Source organism: Lygodium microphyllum, chromosome 21, assembly GCF_053477565.2.
Source record: "Lygodium microphyllum isolate KBCC chromosome 21, Lygodium_microphyllum_v1.1.10, whole genome shotgun sequence".
Lineage (NCBI taxonomy): Eukaryota > Viridiplantae > Streptophyta > Polypodiopsida > Schizaeales > Lygodiaceae > Lygodium > Lygodium microphyllum.
Window position 1 is genome coordinate 136057635 of NC_141155.1, and position 19909 is coordinate 136077543.

Genomic DNA, 19909 nt, shown 5'->3' on the forward strand with positions numbered 1-19909 from the left:
TCCGTATCTGGTGCACTTGTGTAAGTCCAATTCAAATTAAATAAATAAACCATTACTGGAGCTTAGTCGAAAGTCTACTCATGACTGGTTTGTATCTACTGCTAGCTAATTAACTGCATTAGTAGTGACTGTTAGCAATGATAATTGATTTTATTCAAGTTCTTGAGTATGAATATTTATTCAAGTTCTTGAGTATGTATAGATGTCTTGGGGATATCGCAGCTTTAATCATTGTGTCCTGGCTTCAAGTGCTATATCTCAAGCATCTCTATGGGTTTTATCACTACAACAGCTCATCTAAAAATTAGTGATCTAGTATATGTTATTTATTAATGGCAAATGTACCAGTCAAAGGAGAATGGCCCAACAATCCCTCATTCTACGATACAGGCCAAAAGGAAAGTGGATTGTCATTGCTAATGTACACCCAGCTGTTTACCGTGTAAAAGTTTCTGTAGCCTCGCAGTTGGATGGAACTATAAAAACAAAAGGCGTCCACAGATGTCCTTTCCTGCAGGCACCCCTTAGCAGTCTTTTTGAAAATCCATCCACATCTCAAGTCTCGGAAAATGTTCTGTTTTAACAAGCAGGTGCCGAAACAATTAGGTGGCTGGAAAAACAGGTTTCTGTTGCAGAAAGCCAGCAGCCAACTGCATTGCTTCTCTCTCCAAGAGAATCAAAATTGCATAGAGAATTTCTACGATATATAGCATCTTTAATCTGCCTTCTTTATTTGTTTCACCCGAGAGTAAGCAAACACTCCAGTCAAAGCAATCGCAGTCCCTGCAGCCACCCAAAAATAACAGTTCTTTAAAAATCATACTTTAGTGCTCCCAAATGTACCAAATCAAGTCAAATATCACCACCACCTGGTAATATTTACCATCACCATACTGACATAGGACAATGTGTATATAGACTGTCAATACAAAAGAAGGAAACTCACCAAGTGCATTGATGATTGATACAGGGGTTCTGAAGAAGAGAACAGAGGTCACAATTACGACCACTCGCTTTATACAATTACCCACTGAATGTGTAATTGGTGAAACCCTTTGCAAAATCATGTAAGATACCTGAAAAACATAGTTGCTGACAATTCAGTACACCATTCTTTCTGTAGTTTTTCTTTAAAGGAAAAACGTATAGATGATGTCCACTTAAACTTTGCAGTAAAGGAGCCACATCACCTGTTGGTAGGAATGAAAACAAACAGCAGCAAGAAGTGCTCGAAGAGCCAAAACCTTCACATCTAAACCCTGCCCAAGAAACAGGTGAGCACACAATTAATTTCCTTCGTGCAAGGTATCACAAGGCCCAATTTTGATGCAGAATTGAGAAGCACCAATCATGCTATGCCTGTAAACTTACAGCAGACTGCAGGTATGCAGGAGTAAATTTGACCCCTTCCAAAAAAATTGTGAAAGGAGCTAGTAAAAAGAACGACATTATGGTGATGATTGAGAAAAGATTGATATTGTCCATAGACCCCTGATCAAAGAGAAAACCAAGGCCACACCCACATTAGTTACACTTAGGATGACATGCTCTCTACTAAAACAGTATGTTGGCTGTCACATATCCATACTCCATAGAGAAGCATCTTGAAATAACTAAAACATGTCTATGAGCCACTAGAACCCCTCTTTATTCAGAAGGCAGATATGAAAGGGGTGTTAAGACTAAAGGGGCTGTATCCTCTGTACCAAACATCTGAACTAATCAACACAGTTGCTAAAATTCAGACTACGGAGCAGTGCCCACGTATAGACACCCTACGGAAACCATAGGATGTAGATTAACAATCATTTATTTATACATGAGTAGGAAGTTTGAGTTAAAAAGTTTTATGATTCGGTAAAGAAATTATAGCTTAACAGGAATTCAACAATGGAAACTCCACGCCCAGCCATACAGGGAAGCCCTGGTAAGGCTAAAAAGTACAATTTGAAGACTGATTACATTAACTGTAAGATACACTACCCAAAGGAACCCATAGGGTCGAGAAATTGCAATCACCAACCCAAGCATTAACCCATCAATACTGTGAGGATTAGCCTTCAAACTGTTTGAGTCCAACATCCTACTTGATAAATCTTGTTTCCCTTTCTTACAAACAGTTCCTGTACAAATAAAAGATGCCAAAACACCTGTAGTCCTATTTGACTTAATGATCGGTTCAAAAGCAAGATATAATTAATATTGTAATTGTCCCTCACATAGAGAACAAGAACCAGAAATGCTTACTTTTTTCAGCATTAACTTTTTGCTTAGAACATTTCGAGACTGGAATGTCACATTCGAGGCCATTGCACTAAGAAATCCAGCCCTGTAAGTAACATATGCATGAGGTGGCTCTGCTATAGGAGTGTTAAAAATTAAATAAAATACAAAGTTGAGGGAAAATATACCAGTTAAATGACGCTTCAGTTAAGGATGCTAATGCAACTCCTCCTACAATTGGTACCAGTGATGCCACGACAAGGAGACTAGGATACTGTCAAACAAGTACAGGACATAAAATAAGCTCTCGTTTCTTAAAATATAATGGTTTTTCTTAGGTTATAAAGGTCTGTAACACGTAGTCGTTTGTTGTTTCTACATTCATAGCACATGCTGAAAGCTGACCAGTCAAGAGTGAAGCTAAAGCTTCCACCTTGTTTCTTGTCATCCTCTGCTGTGCCATTACAAATATCAGAAAATAACAAAACAGTACCAAAGCACACCTCCCCCAAAAAAAATGCAGACAGAAGCACAGAGAAGAACGGCTCCATGGCTTTGATAGTGTGTGTAAATGACACAGCCACTTTTCCAAGGCTCATGTTTGTGAATAAATTTCCCAGTGTATGTACACAAGCCAATGGTAGAATTGCAAAAAGCTGTCAAATCACAACAGTAAAGATCCAAAGTAGTTAGAACAATTTTCACTCATCGAATAACTACAAAGCATTAAAGCAACCAGACTTTACTTGAATGTTTGACATATGCCAAATAAAACGCACCTGAGACCAAGATACTTTTGGTCTTTCGTGAATACCAAGGATCCACATTATTGCTACGATAATTGAACCCACAAAAAATTGGAACTCTGTGACTGTCACAGGAAATTGGTACACCTTCAATACCTGTCAAGAAAGGTGGAAAACACAATGAGATCACAATGACTTGTAACATGGAGAATCCTTACAGAATGCCTAAATTGATGAAGTCCAGTTAAGATATAGCCCTGATATTGCATCAGTCAAAAAATTAGGAGATTTTAAGCTAATATCTCAAGAGGAGTTTTAACTGAAACCAATAATAGATCTTATCATAGTGACATAGAATAGAGGACATGGGCTTGGCATTGGTGATCACCATTCCTTAATGGTCAGAATCAGGGAATCCATTCCAAAAAGAGGAACATCCCAGCCTCCATTCCTGACAGCCATTCCCCTTGTGGGAACATTCTGTCAGAGTGAATCGATTGCAGAAGCATCTTACCAGACTGAAAGAAAGATGTGAACACGGACTCCGGAGAGAGAGTGAGAATGAGAGAGAGAGAGAGAGAGAGAGAAAGAGAGACTGTGGAATGCTGAAGACTGCAGAGTATGAATGCTGAATGCTGAAGACAGATATATACAACGGGCTGTCAGAGTATCACCAGCCAGAGCTCTCTCTCACCATTAAGAAACTGAAGTGAATGTGACCAGAGGGAAAGCCTGCCTATATAGGCATAAAGTGATAATAAAAATGGTCAGGTCGGCCATTTAAATCTGGCTGACTGATGCTGAATGTGGTCAATTGCACAGTGCAGAATATCCAGGAAACAGCTCCCCACCACATGGCATAAACTATCTAGTATCCACGCACATGTAATTCTAGCTAGTGAAACCCTGCCCATCCTGCTGGCGACTGCCAACGACCTGCTCCAGAACATAGTGTGACTAAATAAACTGCCTTGTACATGTTAGTGCCCATCCTGAGGATGAGCATATCTCTAACACCCCCTACAAGGTTATCTCCATACGTATTACAGACTGATCCATACGGTACCGCACCATACATATTCATACAATTTAGTACGAAAAAATAGGCCCTTTTTGGCCACTCTCCCCCAAGCCTACAACTTTCTTTTTTTCTTTATGATCATTCATGTATAATAATTGCCATCTATGTGGTTGTAAGTTGTAGGTAATAGTGGCGTATGTTGCGAATGAGGTTTTGGCATGTTACCCTCAAGTATTCATCCTATATACTCTTATAGCATTGCTATTGAGACTTGAAACGTCTACTCTATTATCTTTAGTCCAAAATAATCAATTTTTTTTCGTACTAATATCGTACCGTACCATATCATACCTTTCATACCTAACTATGACCCTCTCACATCCTATATGCGTTATAAGGCTAAGGGATCTAGAATGCTAACAAAGAATAATCAAAGAAAGAACTTTGGTAAACAAATCTGCCATGTTATTCTCTATCTTGCAATACTCCACATCAATGGTCCCATCCAACAGCTTCTCACGAATGTAGTGATATTGGATCTCTATGTGCTTTGTCCAAATTTCATACCAAGGCTATGCAACTCTCATTGCTGCACAAAAGTGTAGTAGCTCATGTCTGTGAACAACCAAGCTCCTCCAACAACCTTCGAAGCAAAACGGTCTCACAAGTCGTAGTGCAAGCCACTCAGTACTCGGCCACTGTAGATGAAAGGGCAATTGCAAGCTGCTTCTTGCTGCTCCAAGAAATCACAGGTATACCTAGAAGAAAACAATAGCTTGTCCTCGATCTCCTATGATCAACATCTCCAGCCCAATCTAAGTCCACGTTCAATCTCGTAATACCAAAGCCAAACCATCTGCACTTGCCGGATAAAATAGGCCAAGGTTTGGGATCCCCCTCTCAAACCTCAGTATCCGCAAGAAGGCAGCTTGCCAATGAATCCGCACAAGTTCACTCATAAAACCTACAAGCAAACCAACTGGAAAGCACAAATCAATCCAAGTATTCAAAAGCTACATCAACAACCCAATCAATTGTCTATAGCAAGAAGCATCCACCAAGAATGAATTTGCATAAGTCATAGCCTTCCAATTTGGATCCATGGGAATAGAAATGATTCAAGACTCTTAGTCTACCATATCTCATGACCTAGAAACAAATGAAGCCACCCCATATCCATCATCTCAAACTTCTCATGGAATGTTGGCTTAGTCTGCTTGACCATTTGGGCATGGTCACCTATCAAGTTGAGATCATCCACAGAGCACAAACACTACGTGCCCTCCAACTGACGTGTGGACATACAAATTCCAATCGAATGTAAATCTCTAGCACCCTAACTTATCTCAAAGAAATGAGTCTCTTCTCATTCCAAGCACAGGGAGCCTATTTGAGGCCATAGAGGGCCTTCTTTAACATGTACACCTTGCCATCTAAGGAAGCAAAGCTAGGAAGCTGCCCAACTTAGATCTCCTCCTTTAAGTCACCGTTCAAAAACGCAAACTTGATAACATAATGCGACTGCATAAACTTCCCTAAACTATCTTGTACATGCCTTTGCCTATCCTGGGGATGACCATATCTCTAACACATTCCAACCCTGTTCCCCTCCTCGAAGTGCACCTATGCTCCTTCCAAGTATTTGTAGCTTGATTTTCTTGCACACCTCTCTCTCTCTCTCTCTCTCAATAGGTAATTGTATTAATTACCAAAAAGAAACAAGATTACATGATTACAAGATGCACGATGGCTCTAGGCCAACGTGCATGAACTCGCTTTACGGAAGATCAAATAACTAAAAGAATACAAAAGTCGTGGCAAAGAAGCAGAAGAGATTGTTGCATGCCAAGGACCTAAATCCTCCCTAGGGAGAAAATTAGCATCTCTTTTTTTTTTTTTGGTTGGGGAAGGGGGGGGATATAAGTGTATCCTTTTTGTAAGATCGACATCTCTCTCTCTCTCTCTCTCTCTCTCTCTCTCTCTCTCTATTTGTGCGTGTCATCCTTGCGCAGGGGCCATGCTAATCTTCTCTGTATCAATCCAATTTTATCAGATGTCTCCGAAGAGACTCTGACTCTCTCTCTCTCTTTGTTTTTTCGTAAAAGGTAATTGTATTAATTACGAAAGAAGAGTACAAGTTTTCATGATTACAAGATACACGAGGGCTCTAAGCCAACATGTAAGATCCTAGTACTAAGCCACACAAAAGTTACACAAGTGATGGCAAAGACCCAGAGGAAATTGCCATATGCCAGGTAAGCAAGTTCTCCCAAGGGAGCAAGTCCGAGCGCCAAATGAGATCTATCTGCCAATGCAAGAGACCTTTAAGCCGGGCAATGTGTTTCGGTACATTAGAGGCGGAATCAAAAAGAAAGGCATTCCGAGTGGTCCAATTGTGCCAGCATCCCCAGAATCTGAAGAAGTGAAACAAGATCTTCATATTCAACAGTGGCTGTGTGGGGTATTTTGGTCGCACAAAAACCCAATCGAAAGGGGTTAGCGAGGATCCCACCACTGTACGCCAAACCTGTGACAAGAGCAACCAGATCCTCTTGGCTAGCGGGCAAGAAATAAATCGATGCCGGGCCGATTCCACAGTAGTGGTACAAAAGAAACAATTGCCATTCGAGATTCGACGCTTGGAAAGGGCCGAGGCAAGAGGAAGACCACCAATCATCACCCACCAAAGAAAGGCCTTGCATTTGAACGGTGTCTTATTCAACCAGCCCTCCATCACCGTTGCCTTCCACCATGACTGAGATTTCCGCAAACCCCATACAAAATTAGCTTTAACACCCAGCCATTGATGATCTTTCATCAGAAGATGATACACTTGATTAGCAGAGGCCTTTTCCAGACTCAACCGGCCTGCAAGGTCCCAGTCCTGCCAAGGACGATCCACCGCAAGGGTAGCAAAAGGTTGCCTGGCCTGAAGTACCAGCAAAAGCTGCTCCCATAAGTCATGGTATCCACGCGGGATTCTGAAAAGTCTCCTGGCCGTACGAAACGATGCGAAGACATTATGACTCGAAAGGGTGGCATCCGCCACTGAAGTCGCCCCCAGACGAGCCATGGGGTTAAATTTTGGTCGAAGCTCATGTTTGTCTTCCCACGAAAGTAATCTTGAGACTGCCAACAATTCTAGTTGAAAGGAGTTAGCATGCAAGCGGTCCTCCGCTGGATGCCAACTTGCCTTTTGGAGCACCACTTTCCAGGAGCCGACCAAATGCAATAATAGAGAAGAGGCGGGGCTGAAAAACCGCGAGTCTCCATTAAGAACATGCCACCAGGAGCCCCGAATTTGTGTATTGCAATGTCGAAGGCTGCTGTCCTCCAGAAAATAATGGGCTATAATGGTCCACGGGTGATGATCCACGCACATAGCGCGAAAAAGTGACCAACAAAGGGCCAGCATATGAGTTTCAGCATCCAAAATAGCCCCACCACCCAAGCGTTTGGGGGTACATGTATGTGACCACGAAATACCTGCGTGCAAAGAATCCTTCTTCCATAACATGAAATGAATAGGGCGAGTGAGCGCCTTCAAAGTAGTAGGAGTCCAAGGCAACAATGGCAAGAAATATGTGAGCATTGGCAGCATAATTGTTTGCGCCACTTTGAGGCGGACATGAAAGAGCCACACTTGCGAATTCCAATACATAAACTTAGCTGTCAGTTTCTGTGAAATCCACTCCAGAGCTGCTTTGGCCGAACATCAACACCCAACGGGTACCCAAGATGCTGACAATGGAGCCACAGGGAACAACCTGACCCTACTAGCCCAATGACTGTAAATCCGACTCCGTGCAACTGAGAATGGCTGATTTGAAGGCATTGATGCGAAGACCCGAAGCATGACCAAAGAGTGTCCAAACATCTAATGCCTTGTGAATGTTGTCCTTGTCTGCACGCAAAATCATAAAGCTATCATCAGCCAAAGATTGGCTAATGAAGTGCTGCCCCAAAGGAAGAGACAATCCAGCTAGCTGATCAGAAGCTGCCATTGAAGACAACATTGAAAGAACGGGGTGAGTCGCCAGGGCAAAGAAGAGAGGACTCAAAGGGCAACCCTGTCTCACCGAGCGTGCAAGGACAAATGGCTCTGTAACCCCACCATTGAGCATAACACGCGAAGAAGCCTCAGCACTAATGGTGTAGATCAATCGAGACATCCGCACACCAAAAACCATAGCAGACATAAGTTCCGCAATGAAAGACCAATCTAAATAGTCAAAGGCCTTTTCCAGATCCAACTGAATCAATACCACTTCCTGACTAGAGTGCCTTGCATAGTCAATGGCCATTTGCACATTTAAGATATTATCCAGAATGTTGCGGCCCTTAATGAAACCATATTGAAGAGGATGCACAATAGCTGGAAGGTGCTTGTGGAGCCTATTCGCCAGGACTTTGGAAAAGATTTTATACATCGAGCCCATCAATGAAATTGGTCTCCAATATTGCAACATTGACGGCGAAGGAACCTTTGGAAGCAATTTGATAAGGCCTTCTTGCCATGAGGAAGGCATGACCCCTGTTTCCCAAACCTGCCAAAACATAGCCACCAATGGCTTCACCAGTTGGGTAGCCGAGCACTCAAAGAATTCATTGGTGAGACCATCCCAGCTAGGGCTCTTATCCTTGGGCAGATGTAACAAAACATCCATAACCTCCTCCTCACAAATATCTGCCTCCAAAGTAGCTCGCATATCAAGTGGAACCTGATGGCGGACCAGAACATAGAAAACTGAACGTGCATACGTAACCTGGTCAGAAGGCGACGAAGAAGAACCAAGAAGATCCCATAAATAATTCCTGCACATATCGACAATGGTGTGCGGATCAGTAACCATACGACCTTCTGAATCCTGAAGTTTAGTCATATTTTCTCGGGCAGGAGAAGCATGCAAGGCGCGAAAGAACTCATGAGTCTGGCAAGCATTATCTTGCAAATTGTCAGTCAAATTGTGTAATTTGGCCTGCTGATAGGATTTCAATTGAAATTCTTTAATAAGATCAGCCAAACACTGCGCCAGTGATACTAGAAACTCATCATCTAGGGTATCCACCAAAAGCGAACGAACCAAAGCCAGTAAGCCTTCCGCTGCATGGCAACGCCGCCGACAAAGAGAGGCATGATGTATCCCATACTGGCGAGTGACCCGTTGCACATTAGAGACCAGTCGTTCAAAAGAAACTGTGCCCTCAGAGGCAAAGTCCAATAAAAATCTCTCAATCAATTGTTGCATATAGCCCTAAAAGATTGAATGCTTCAAATAAGAAGAGTTGAAATGTAAAGGGAGTCTATCCAACAACTGCATAAAAGGTGCAATGGGTTGTGCCAGTATCTCAAGTTGGAGAGGAAAATGGTCAGACAAGGCATATTGCTACAATACTTTCATTTCCAGCAACTCAGGAAGAAAATCATCATCCTGCATGATGTACATCCGGTCCAACCGCGACCATGTAGATGCATACTGTGCTGAATGAAAAGTAAACCCTGGAGAGGAAGGTTGTAACCAAGACCATAGATCTTGCTTAAGAGCCGCAAGAGCAAAGGCATTCCACGCCCGACTTTCCGAAGCATCCATCACCGAATGCCCTGAAGTGGACTGTGAAGAGTCAACACACATATTGAAATCTCCCATCAAGAAACCCCTTCTGCCAATCTGCCAAGTGACATGGAGCTCTGCAAAGTCTTCCAAAGATCCCGGAGAGATAAAGGGTCATTCGGAGCATAGAGGCCCAGCAACCATAAGATCTCTCCTTCAAATAAAATTTCAATTACCACAGCGGCCCTGCACATCATTTTTAATAAGAATAGGCTGATATTTCTCATGGACAATCATAAGCACTCTAGAATAATGCACAGCATGTGACCCTGCATAAAATAAGCGAAAACCATGGCAATCCACCACTTTTCCTGTATCACCGTGACTCTTGTGCTCCACTGCACACAAGGCATCCCACTGATTCTCATGCAAGACATGCCACATGGCATGTTGCTTATGGCGAGAACAAATGCCTCGCACATTCCACATGACTATCTTCATATATTTGTAAAAAGAAAAATCAGGAAGGAGGCACCGCTTGCCTCGATCTCACCTTGTCTGCTAGAATGTCCAGGACACCATCATCCAGAAAATCAGCTAAGACTGCAAAAGAATTCGGCCAGCCAGCTTTAAAAGTAGATGGGATATCCACTGTCTTGGGGGTGGCGCGGGGATAACGACGATCCCAGGGTGTAATCACATTGCCTTTATAATCAAATGCCAACTTAGCAGGCGGGCCCTTGGGCCCATCTATATAAACTTTCCTCGTAGACTGACTATGGGGAGCAGAAGGAACCATAGTGCGCGCAGCATGCTGTGAAGAGAACATTTCTTTCCTGCGCATATACGTACACATTGAGTCCTATGACACAGTAGGCCCAGAATCTGGCAAAGCAGCATCCAACTTCTTACCTTTTTTGGGACGTGCCACTATCCATTCATTGCTACGAGAATCCAAACCCAAAACCTGTTGTTTACCTTTATCCAAAACACTGGATGGTTGGGTTTCCTCCTGTGAGGGAGCATCAAGCACCATGCCATCCCTGGGCAGCACAACATGCACATTATCTGCAGACGGTTATCTCTCTGGGCATTCGGCCATAAAGTGTCCCAATTTACCACACGAAAAGCAGTGTCCCGCAAAGTTACCCCATTTCAAGCGAAAATGCAAAGGATGCATGCCAGAGCAATTAAGGCGCAGCCACGCAAGCCTCTTCCTGGTAGTGTCCCATAACATACACAAACGGTTTCTATTCATTGCCCTTAGGCTTGGGGGAACCAGGACCGTTCCCACTACGGCCATGGCATCCTTTAACAATGGCCAATAAACAGCCGGGCAATTTTCTACCTCAACCCACACTGGGCATTCACGTTGAAGCAAGCGCTGAAAGTCTGCCATAGGGCGCCATGGCACGACATGGACCAAGCGGCGATCAAAGAATAATGGTAGTTTGGACAGAAGCTCAGTCCGATGCTTGTCCGAGTTCAGCAGTACCTCATAGAAGCCTCGAGGTCCAACAAAAATCTCCTCAACACACTCCCCTTGCAGTAAATGGTGCAACCATTGGCGAATATGGGAAAGCACTGGGATCCTGTCAGTGAAGAAGAGTATAACTGCAGGTCATAAAACACTGAAAAAGAGCGCAAGACCGTTTTCGGATCCACCGTTGCCTCCAGAACCTCTTCAGTTCCTGCGTCCAAAAAAGCTTCATGATTATGCTGGACATAGTCGCCAAGCAACGTATTGGCAAACTCCAGCAAATGCTCCCAGTCAATCTCCTGGGAATCCACAGAATCAGAGGCCACCTGAGCATACGAACGATCCTGATGACCGATTATCTCTTCGAGCATATGCTTGGAGCGTTTACCTGCAGGCTGAAAGTCAAGAGTAGGCGGCATCTCCTCTGTACGCGGCACCATATCCTCCGGTTCCTCTGCATCGGAATCCGAACCAAGAGCGGCCACCGTTTGTTCAATAAAAGCCATATCCAGGCCAGCCATGCTTCTCTCCGCGCAGATGAACCGAGGTGCTGGGCAACGGGTCAACCACAGGTGTGGCTTACACACGGTTGCGGCAGGCCTACACGCTGACGCAGAGCAGTCAACGGGGCAGACGCCCAGGGATCAGGCATAGGCGGTGCAGAGTGGCCGGGCGGTGCGAGTACCTGCGACGGGCAACGATTGACAGGCGGGACAGATGTTAGGCGGGAGGTGAGGCAGACGTCAGGCGTGAAGCGCGTCAAATGTCTGACGTCAAAGGCTGCAAGTACAGACAACGGGGCGCATGTGCCAGGCAGGGCAGACGTCAGCGTTGGCGCGTGTGTCAGGCAAGGTAAATGCTGGGCGCGAACGAAGGCGGGCAGGCGTCAGCGTTGGACGGAGTTAACTGGATAGCAGGCGGAGCATGTCGAAGTAGCCAGGTGTGCAACACGTGAGCAGTAAAGAAGCGATGGCTTGACGAAAGCAGTCGAGCACAGATCCAATAGTCAATGGAGGTGCAGTGAACAGGCGAACAAGCGACGAGGGTGTAGCGAGCAGGCGACGGCGCAGGTCTAGTAGTCAACAGGAACAAGGGTGCAAACAGTCGACAGGTAGGTCAATGAAAAGAAACGTCGAAGACAAGGCTCGATGTTGACGACAGGGACACCACGCTGGTCTGAGGGAGATCTCCCGCAGCGCACAGGGCAGGCAGCACGTCACCAGGTCAAGGGGGAGCCAGGTCCGCCATCGCTTCGCCCCTCTCTCTCTCTCTCTCTCAACCTTGCAGCTCTTTTTTATGAAGTCTACATTCATTTTGCAATATTAAGTGATCTTAACATATAGTGCACTATCCCACCTGCCCTAAAAACAAGTTGCAACATTTAAGCTACCCTTTGTGACAAGCACAACTTTCCAAACCACCAAGACTCAAGCACCATAACAATAAAATTTTAGGTTTGGCTGACTCATGAAAAGATCAAGCAAGTTCACGTGTTCCAAGAGTTTGCTCTTTTCCTCAAGGAAAACTACAAAGAATTTAGGATGAGCTCAAAACAAAATTGAGAATTCACATCAAAAAAGGCATGGTTTGAGTCAGTTCTCTTTCTTAGACACACACATACTTTTTTGGTGCACAAGGATCAACAGTCCATGGGCTTATGTGTGTACTACCATGCAATGAATTAACTCCCTCGTGTAGATTACTTAATTTCTATGATATTCATAGCGATGAGCTTAAGCAAGATAGACTTCATATCAGGATTACACATGGCTACATCCATCACAACAACAGCCACAATACTAAATTCAAAACTCTCTTTGGCCATGTCTAGTTTCATTTTTATGCCCAATGGTCTAGCCACCATCAACTGCACAATAATCAGAATCTTCCAACCCTATTAATTGTGGATGACACTTTATTTCGTAGTCAATATTAGTAAAAAAGTGGTTCTAGTGGTAGTTGCCAACACATTTCATATCGAATAGATAAAGTCTAATTTTTCATTGTATAGTTACTAGGTTCAAATGGATCTTCCCAATGTGAAGGTCCTCTAGGCACTTTGGGTGGCCTCTACCCATGATCAAATAAAGCTGCACTCTTTGTTGGCCATAACCATGTTCTACCAGATCTTTTTGGTGCTCTATGCCCAAGTAACAAACCCCGCTGAAAGTTGGATTCATAAGCGAGCCAGCTTCATCAAACAAACCTACAAAGCAGTCAGCATTATGACAATCGAAGACCTTCTGTAGCCTTCCACCTTCCAACCCCCACACAGCCTTCTATGACTTATCTCAATGCATCACAACAACAATTAGCGAGCTTTACTTAGTATTTAGCAAGATGGAGTAAGATGGGAACACAGCGAAACAATAAGTAAACAGTATTGTGAATTTGTCATGAGGATTGAAAAGTGGGAAGTTGTGACCATGGCATGTAAAAGACAAAAAAGGAATTAGGGGACCTTCCTATCCAGTCAAAACATACAAGTGAGCCTAGCTCAAATAGATGTGCACAAGGTGCCTTCCATACATGAATGGGGTATAGGGGGGTTCAATTATCTAAAATCACAATTTTCTGCTAGTTTTTTGGCTCTTAAATCAGCCCCAAAAAACAATTATTTAAGTAAAATGACACTCCAAACTTTTCAGTAGTAGGACAACTAACTCAAAATGTCGTATAAAAAGGAGACTCAGTTGCACTGCCATTTTCATCCATCAATCCTTAATGCATTCCACATGCCAGCTCCCCCGCCCACTGCTGCAAGCTGCCACCCAGCCTTCTAGAGCTACCCCCTTGTTGCCCACAATTGTCACTTGCTGCCTATACAGCCTCTGGCAACCATATTTCCTCTTGCAGGCTGACACCCAGTTGCTGCCCGCTTCCTGGCTACTGTCAGCTGGTGGTGATGCCTATCGTCCACCCTGTTGCGAACTGCATTTTGAGCCTCCTTGCTGCCACCTCCACCAAGAGTTGTTGTCTACTGCCTCCAGCCCATCTGGTGGCTATGTTTTCATCAGACAGCTACGGCCTAGTCATCCTGCAGTCCAGTGGTAGATGCATTTGCAGCATCCAGCTACTACCAAGCAGTCCTTGACTGGTGCCCTGCTGCCGCTCCACTCCTAGCAGCTCCATCATCCATGGACTGCTGCATGCTGCTATTCACAGCATTCCCTCAACCCCACAACACCCCTCTTGAAATCAACATTGGTGGTTTGCTGCTAGGAGGACGATGTGTCGGAAAAGTGTGTAGCAATGGAAGCAAAGAGGCACTACTGTAAAAGACCGAAATAACACAATGAACAGAAAAAAACACTGCAAAGAACACAATAACTCAAAGAGAATATTCTCAAAGAATGGAATCCATATACCAAGCCTCAGGAGCAGGACAAAAGGCTTGTGCACTGCCCGTGAGACAAAAGGCTTGTGCACTGAGTCACCGGCAGTGCGTACGAATCTCCCTCTCTCCAAATGAAGCAGTCATGCGAATAGGATGAGTATATCAAATACTCATCCTATTTGTAAATAGGCAAAAGAATAATGCCAAAAATGAACAATGGAGGAGGGAGCCTGTCTATAAACAAGCAAAAGAATAATGCCAGAAATGAACAGTCAGCCAGCCCCAAAATTGACGCCAAACAGTTCTGCCAACCACAGAAAAGTATTGGCATAAACATTGATATGTACTGTAATGCACAGACTCTGTCACCTATGCAATACACTATACTAACTACCAACACCACCCTCTCTTGGATCCTGAGCAATCAGTACAATAAGATATACAATAATAAAGCATTGATGTTGATGTCGAACGTACAAATCCTGAACTGCAAAAAGCAGTCATAGCTGAATCCCAATGCCAGTCAACCAGCTCCGCAAAACCTAGAGGCTAAAAGTCAATCCTACTCCGAGATTTCAAAACTTGCCAAACATTTTCTCCATCAAATGAGGAAAGTAGGAGCTCTGACATTGTCTTTGTTTGTCATTTTATGTGCTTTAGGCACTTTAGATGTGGAGGACACATTAGTGCATTTCTTTTTGGGCATTATAGGCTAGCTTAGGCACCCACATTATGGGCTTGGCCACTTTATTACCAATTGTGGCCCCAGCTTGCCTACTTATAGGCAGCCTACCCTTGCACATGGTATCAAGGCATCATCTTCAGGTGGAGATTTCTTGCATTTACTGCTCCACTGAGTAGGATGACCTTTCTATGCCTCTAAACACTGAGTTTGGTGCTACAAAACACCTTTGCAGACTGTGTTTTGTGCAGACCTGCTCTTTGTCTGCTATGCAGTGTTCAGTTCTTCCCTGACGGCTGTCTTTTCCACTGCAGACCTGTGTTTTGTGCAAGGTTCACAGGGACAGACCCATTACAGGAAGCATTCTATGTGGTTCTCTCATTTGTCTGCTGTGTTTTTCACCTGGGCAGCTTCCTTCTATCAGGGCAATATCTATTTCAGAATACAACAAATGGTTTTTAAATTTGATGAGACCTAGATAGCTAGATATATACATGCCACATGAGATGCAAGTAGCCATAGGCCAAATCAAGGTCTCCTCTCATCAACCCAGGATCTTTCCTCGTGGCAGCACACTATCCATGTGTACAACCAGTATTGCAGTATTGTGTAAAGGAATCCTATAATCACCGATGATGAATTAGCCTTGGCCTCATGTCTTTCAAATGAAAGGCTCGAGTACAGTCAGAGGCTATAACCTCAACGATCTATATTTATGAGATTGCATCACCAATATGAAGACATGAGCCGACCTGTTCTCAGAGAAGGATGAGTCTTAATCTACTAAACCGAAGAAGCCTTTGTAACAGTAAATGAGAGTAAGTAGTTGAGCCTAATAATTGTTTTCCTCAAAAGGCAGAAACAGGTAGCATGCAGTAATGCCCGTGCATGGTGAGATTTACAACCACAAGCCTTCAATTACTTAACTTGTAAATGAGAACAAGTAGCTAAGCCTGACAATTGTTTACCTCAAAAGGCAGACACAGGTGGCATGCAGTTATTCATGACACCCATGCACGGTGAGATTTACAAGAATCCAATAGTATAAACAGAAAGATCATAGAAATAACCATTATTACAGACTTTGCTGCAGATATACTAGCCCTTCATTCGCTGATGAGACAACACAAAATGTTGATGATACATACAACGTCATCCTGAAGAACTAGCGTACAGTTATGCTAAGCCGTTCTATGACGAGACATGCGGTCAAACAAGAGAAGCTGAACAGTTACTATAATGATAGGACGAACAAAAGTATGATGGCGGAACCTGTTTATTGTAGATGTTGAAGTAGATGTTGAAAAGGTACCAAAGTCCAAAGAGCGAGCCAAGAAGAAGAGTTTTTCCTAGCTCGCTTTCAGATTGGGGGGTGCCAGAATCAGCATTGGAGATGGAGGCGGGGTCGGCAGGCCCGTCGCTGGCAGCAGCAGCACATGCAATGAGGCGACTCTTCGTCTTTACCGCCGGGAGGCCGTGGATCATGCCCCCGGAGAAGCACGATGAAGTTAAGAATGGCCGATTGGAGAGAGGCTTCTGCGCCACGGGGATGAAACGGGAACCGGAATGGCTTCCGAGGCGTTGAGGTCCACGCGAGGGAAGGTGAGTAAAGAAGGCGGAGTCTCGCGAGAGCAGGCTTCCCTGCATCGTCGCCATCTTGGCCCGGATCAGAAAGCAAGGGAGAGAGACCTTGCCTCCGGACCCGGCCTACCTCGAAGATGCAGTATAAGGAGAACGAGGAGTCCAAGCGCGCGCGTGTGGCGGAATGAGAGGATGCCTTTCGGCTGGACGGAAAGGCCCACACAAGAGACTGTGGAGGCTCCCATACACGTGAGTGGTGGCATCGACATAAACAATACCAACACTCCTTCCCGCTTCTATAAGGCCAGTTTAATAAATTTGCCCCTAAAGGCCATGCATGCTACTGGGAAGCCAATGGCGTCTATCCTTCTTTCCCAGAGACTCCCAATTTAGGAAACAACCCCATGTTGTTACAAGAAGTATAGGATATGGTGGTCTTTGCATGGGGGTAGACCTAAGTTCATAGCGAAGAATCAGTTGGCCACACCAGCCTTGCTAATCGTGCATTGTGCAGTTTGCAGAATTGCAAAGTTCACAAGATTTCGTCTTGCTCGTTTTGCCCTCACCAAATGGAGAAATAATGCACTTCGCGTGCAATGAACGATGTGCTCCACAACTCACGTGTAAATTTCCACCAATCTAAATAGGTTTTTTGCTACAACTATCCACATATAGGCATGTAATGAATCATGTACACTACAACTGACAACACATGGTAGTCTCCATGCAACAATGCCTTCACATACATGTTTTCAATGTATGTGAGGACTCTGTGTGTGTGTGTGTAAGCACGTATTCTTGCACTTTGCTCAATTTGCATAACCGTGAAGCTCATGAGGTTGCAACTCACTCGCTTCACCTTTTTATGTATCCTACCACTACTTCTCTTTACTAACAAAAATATGGTGAATGTTGCACTTTGTATGTGACAAACCATGCACTTCACATGTACTAATGTGGAACATCCCAATAATCTCAAAAGGATAATGCAAAAAAAAAAGGGCCCAAGCAAAGCCCATAACAACATAGCAATATTACAACTCATTCAAAAGAGCTTTGTTTTTTGTGTATTTATCAATCATTGCAATATAATGTCAATACCCATGAAGATTCATGAAATACAAAGGAGGAAATATATATATGATACTCATGCAATGATGTGCAAAACCATCTCATATCACACTCTCAAAAAACATCAATGCAAAGCCTAAACCTATTTGCCAAACATCATTTCTTTTACATGGCGTTTGAATATAGGGGTGCCTCATATATAATATTAGTGCACAAGCACAAATCACAAAATGAACACCATATACAGAAACACATGCTTGTATGCAAGCATAAATATGTATATATATATATATATATAAATATGTGTGTGTGTGTGTGTATATATATATATATATATATATATATATATATATATATATATATATATATATATATATATATATGAATAGGTAGAAATTTTCATAAACACAAAAGCACACCTATACACATGCACAAAGCAAGCAATAAGTAGTACAGATGGGTTTGAAAACTTGAAGCTACCATGCACAGATTGTTCGTGATAAAAATAAATGCGTACATAAATCATGCAACATGTATCCTCACTTTTGGACTTCACAAAATCATACAATTGAGAATAGCCCAACGACAATCCTTTGACTCTACATTAAAAAGTACATTTACATCTAGTGTTAGTGTTTGCATTCTCTTTGTGCCTACATATATGTATGTCATGCCATGCTTGGAGGATGCAAAATAACGATGGTTCTTATTTGTATTTTTTGTGTGTTTGTATATGTGGTGGTCATACATCAAAGTATATTGCACATAACTATGTTATGAATGTAGTTCCAAAAAGATAGGTATGTGTGTATTATTAGTCAATGTTGTATTGTGTGCTCACATCATGTTTGTGTTGTATGTGTATGTGTATCTATCTAGCTACAATGCTAACAATAAATATATTATGCATACACTTACTCCCATAACATACCCTCTTGGCCACTCCTCTTTCGTGTATAATTGCACATGTGGTATGGGGGTATGCATGGATGTGTAGAGAGGATTACATCCATGTGTGGCAACATGGGAGCCATTTTATGTCTACTCTAAAGGGATATAAGATAGAGTGTAACAAAAGCCTTGATATAGATATATGTTTATGCATATATATAAGGTGCATATTCAAGCACAATCAAGTATCCATTTACTATAGGTTGACAATAAGCTAGGTTGTTCTAAACCAGGTTTGCTACATCATCTTGCCCTCCTTTGCTTAACAAGGTTGCCAAAATGGAAGTATATGGTGACCAAGTACGTGTTGCAAGCTAGGAGGAGGCCATATACTCCTGTTTCTTAGACCACATCAAGCATAAGCTATGCCAAACATGACCTCACCATCTTGCCATGTAAGATTGTACCACTCCACTAATAAGTACAAGATATTTGCCAATTATGTTTAATTCTGCATCTAAAAACTTTTGAGTATGATCTTTGATGTAGACATCCTTTCATTTTGTCATTTACTCTTATACCTATTAACATGCAATTAGGTGAGCAACATACTTGTGAAGATTCATATAGTGATGTAGTTGACAATAGTAGATGGAGGGATACACTTGGAGATGTAACTTCAAGGGTATTTTAAATTGGGGATCCACCAAGTGGATTTGGTGCAGTGGTGGATGGAGGCATGCAAAATTATGGTAGCACATTTGACAATAGCAAAATCAAGGTTGTTATAGTGTGGTCCTCCTACATACTTTGGTAGGGGAGACAAGGTATAGGTCAAGGCTATGCTACCCTAGACCATGTTTGCTTGATGACCTCAACCTCCTGTACTTAGCGATGTGGTTAACAATAGTGAGTTTTATTTATAGAGAGACTCATTTGCTTTTATGCTTCTACTTACTCTAATAATACTTAATATGCAATATACAAATACCAATGCTTCGATATATTGAAAATGAATTAGAAATAGTTTTAAAAAGTAGAATGTATTCACACTATTGCATCAATGCATAGCATATTTGTGAGGGGCCATGTAGTGATGCAATTGACAATAGTAGAGAGAGGGATAAGCTCCCAAGTGTAAGTAATGACAAAAGGTCATTTAGTGGAGTTGGTGGATGGATGCCAACGATGGTCCGGTAAAGAATGCACATGCAACACATTTGATAGCATTACAAAATTTGAGCTATTATGATAGACTACCCCCTCACATTCCTTTTTACTATTTCATGCACGCCCTTAGAACATGTCTATTGGCAAAATTGAAC

General features: G+C 43.0%; 1 protein-coding gene and 1 non-coding gene across 2 annotated transcripts; both read right to left on the reverse strand.

Moving 5' to 3' along the window:
• Window positions 1–377: 377 nt before the first annotated feature.
• On the reverse strand, window positions 378–16834 carry LOC148018611 (phosphoenolpyruvate/phosphate translocator 2, chloroplastic-like). Its single transcript, XM_087661935.1, has 9 exons — window positions 16314–16834; window positions 3003–3125; window positions 2727–2879; window positions 2412–2497; window positions 2248–2329; window positions 1372–1491; window positions 1191–1259; window positions 947–1076; window positions 378–783 (listed from the first exon to the last, which is right to left on the reverse strand). Exons 1-9 carry the CDS (start codon window positions 16695–16697, stop codon window positions 716–718), a joined length of 1215 nt encoding a protein of 404 aa, XP_087518061.1. The 5' UTR covers window positions 16698–16834; the 3' UTR covers window positions 378–715.
• Window positions 5957–6059, reverse strand: LOC148018612 (U6 spliceosomal RNA). The gene has a single exon (XR_015687806.1). It is a non-coding gene; the product is annotated as a U6 spliceosomal RNA (small nuclear RNA).
• Window positions 16835–19909: the final 3075 nt, after the last annotated feature.